Genomic DNA, 3,804 nt, shown 5'->3' on the forward strand with positions numbered 1-3,804 from the left:
ATATATATATATATATATATATATATATATATATGTTTTACCTACATACAATTCTAAATCCTTTAGAGACGCATTAGTTACACAGTTCTTAAAAATAAAACAATGAATAAGGCTGGGGGTGTAACTCAGTACAGGACATCCATAGCATATGCAAAGACCCAGGTTCAAGGACCACTGGTACAAGACTGGAGGGAGGGAGTGGAAAAAGAGAACAGATCTACCTTCTTTAAGGAAAGATCTAAGAAATTAAATAAGCTAGCTTACATAGTATCTTAGAGGTGGAATTTCTGTCCAAAGATAAAGCATCATAGTTAAGAAAGAATAACATGCAGACTAAATTCCTACATGGTGTTCTGAAAGCATAAATAACCAATGACATGAAATTTTTCCATGGATTTAAGAAAAATTTAGAATTTTAACTCTGAGAAAGTCCAAAAAGTTCCTAAGAAAAGACAATATGTTAAATATTACAACTACAACAGGAGTAGGTACTTGATAGCAGTCAAGTATCACAAATATTGATCATGTGTATTTGTGTGTGTTTACACTAATAAATGTCAAACTATTACGCCACTTCATGTATAGTCACTTTCTTATATAGATAGGAACTGTCAGTCAGTTGTACATCTAACAGCACCACCCAAACATATTCTTGATAACCATATATGTCTCCAAATGAGGTGGTTATAGTATATTCTAAGCATGCTAGAATTCTTTCTAAAATAATAATATATTCCAAGAGCTGAAGAATGCCCCTGTAGATGACATATATCAATATTATCATATAACCCACCCGTATAACTTAGATTCCTTCTGCACTTGTAACTTCTTGCCTTTGCTGGAGGTAATACAAGTTACCAGAAAATCACCTTCAGGATCTGTACCCAACGATAACTTTTCCACACCCCACAAAATTGTCACTAAAATTACACTTTAACTGCCAAGCTATTCTGAAATGACAACTGTGTACCGAAGCCAAAGATCACATTCTCCAAATTTATGTCCTTTTTTCCTCCCCATTGAGATTCCAATTGGTTCTCCTCTAATCTATTTTCATTTTATCTTCCCCACACAATTCAAGTACTGTATCTTAATTGTCTTCCTTTAGGTATTCTGATCTCATTTTCCCATAGAATCTTGAAAATATGACCTTAAAGGAAAGCTTTAAACAATGTCATGCAAAAAGTAAATATGTAATAAGGTTGACAAACTTTTAAAATATTCTTGGATGATTCTACTTGATGAATCAAATGTCTTTTGATGACATTTTAACTAAAAATTGCTAACAGGGAGATACAACTCACAGCCTATGCCTTTACTCTTTCTTATAATGACATCCTTCATTCTGCTTCTGATAACAGAACTGAAGTTATAAAATACTGCTTTTCCTATAAGTTACCTAAGTACTAATTTAATAAAGCCAATACATTTAAAGTCCACCCTCGGTGATGTATTTGAGAAAGAAATCACAATGCTTTAAAAATGAAGTCAATTAAAAGCAATGATTGAAATCATAAGAATGATTCTTATTTTAAAAATGACTTTCAACAAATGTTTCCACTTTTAATGGATTTAAAAGAATTAAAATATTTAATAAAAATAACACACATTACCCAAATAAATATAGACTTCAAGTATAATTTTGAAAAGACTTATTCTAAAATGGATGGCATTTTCAGTTTTAGGTAAGCAGACTGGGGAGAGTGAGGGTTCTACTGAGTCTTTCAAGGTCTCCTTCAACATCTCCTCAATGCAGGTCCAACCAGGTTGGCTGCTGCAATGCAGCTATCTTCAGGCTGGGAGTACACACACCCTGACTGTTTTGAGAACAATTAGAGGGACATCTAGAATAGGAGAATTTGTGTTCTCAAGAACACCTTAAAGGCTATCAGATTTACCTTCCTTATATTCAAGATTGTGGACATTGAAAGACTGAGAGTATCTGACTCTCCCATTGCATGATGTCTGGTATTTGTGATAATAGTTCAGTTTTTAGTCAAAAAAAAAAAAAAAAAGAAATTCATTTCTTGGATTGTACTGGCCTTTAGACATTTACTAGCTGTGTGATTTTGGCAAGTTAGACTTCCGGGCTGCTTCTCTTCTCTGTACTGAAAAGAATACCAATTTTAGCAAGGTTTTTGTCCGTATTATATTATGTGCTTAGTCCACTGAGTAGGGAATGGAAAGCATTCCAAAATGGGTTGCTATTATTTTTACTCTAAACCTGAAAATGTGGCTGTTCTTACTGTTTGGTAAGAAAGCAAAGAGAATTCATTAACACAATGGACAGGATCCCATTCACCAAAGCTTCTGTGGCCTACCACATTCTAAGACAGTAGACTCCTCGCCCTCCCCAAACTCTCTCTTTTATCCTATGCAAACTACATCCCTTATAGTTAAGAAAGAATTGCTAATTGTTGCCAAGTGTTATTAGGATAACTAGTCAACTAGAAGCTGAAAAGGATTTCTGGCTCCACCCAAAACATGGAGAGCTAATGATGGAAAAGCAAGGAGAAGCTGAGGTCAGACACGGAATGTGAAAAACTGGAGCTTACTCTCAGAACATCTAGTTGTGGTGTATGGATGGGTGACAGAAAACAAGATGCTTCCTTTCTGCATCATAAAAACTAGGATGCTTTAAACTTCGTAATGCAGGAATAGTGGCTACCTCAAGAAAAAAACTCTTTAAGCTACCCAACACAACAGAAAAGAATACGTTTCCTTTCCTTTAATAAAAATACACACGGATAACGACTGAGCGTCATTCTTATAAAACTGTAAATTAAGCTTCATTTGAGCTGCAAAGTACCCAATCATGTAAGTATATGGGGGCGGGGGTGTCCTAAGAAATGGCGACACAAAACGATGGGGAATATAACCTTGAAATCAACAAGGAGGGAAGGTGGTAATTATTTGTGCCGATGGCGTCTCCATTGATCAAATCCCGACCCTCCATTCTCATGACACTGCAAACCCACCCTCCTCTAAGGAAATTAACAGGAATCACCGCAGCAACCAACCTCAGCAATCGGCATCGACCAGATCGACCCCTACTCAAAAGGCGCAAAACACCGCGGGTCCAAGCCCCTCCCTGGAGCTGCCAAGTCCTGCGGTGACTCCACACTACCTCACTTCCTTTCTGTCCTCCCTCCCAGGCTCGACCCCCGCCGTTTCTCGCCAACCCTCACCACTGACAGAGAAAATAAAAAGCGAGAATGATCTCCTATATTTTGTCCAGGAAAAATCAGGGCCACACATACCCGTCCCTATTACGATCACATCAAAGTCCGAAGGGAGATTATCCGCCATCTTGACAGGAAACGTGTCATGTGACTGTAGTTTGTAGATGTGAATTTCTAAGGCACTCCCTAGGTAGAAAGCGGAAGGAAAAACAGTGCATTCTGGGTGTTGTAGTTCTAGAGACGCGGGTGCAGGTAGGCGACAACAGAGTAGTTTTTAAAATGTTATAGCGAATGGTAAAAGTTCTATTTATTTCACAGACTTCAGTGGAATACCTTATTCTTCCTAGAGGTTTGATATGGAAAAGAAATGTAAGTATTCGACTCCTCAAGCAAGGATGAATGAGGAAAGTCTGTATACCCGTTTGACAATTACCAAGCAAAAATTGATCAGAGACGCTCAGTCAGTAGTCAATTCAAAAGGGCTCACTTTGAACAAAGGAGTCATTCAGGCCAGGAAAACTGTTACCCTAGAGTGTGTTTGTATTTTTAGAGCCTGAGACCTCTCTTTTCATTTTATACCAGTACTGTCCAACTATACTCTGTGTCTTTTTTTTTTTTTTTT

At 37.2% G+C, this 3,804-nt stretch overlaps 1 protein-coding gene across 1 annotated transcript in view; it reads right to left on the bottom strand.

The window, feature by feature from the left end:
- Chm (CHM Rab escort protein) overlaps positions 1 to 3,324 on the bottom strand; it is a 136,281-nt gene extending 132,957 nt beyond the window's left edge. Inside the window, exon 1 of the mRNA XM_021153427.2 lies at positions 3,261 to 3,324. Coding sequence (XP_021009086.1) covers positions 3,261 to 3,309 — 49 coding nt within the window. The 5' untranslated portion in view covers positions 3,310 to 3,324. The remainder of the gene's footprint in view (positions 1 to 3,260) is intronic.
- Positions 3,325 to 3,804: the final 480 nt, after the last annotated feature.

The sequence above is a fragment of the Mus caroli genome, chromosome X (assembly GCF_900094665.2).
Source record: "Mus caroli chromosome X, CAROLI_EIJ_v1.1, whole genome shotgun sequence".
Classification (NCBI taxonomy): Eukaryota; Metazoa; Chordata; class Mammalia; order Rodentia; family Muridae; genus Mus; species Mus caroli.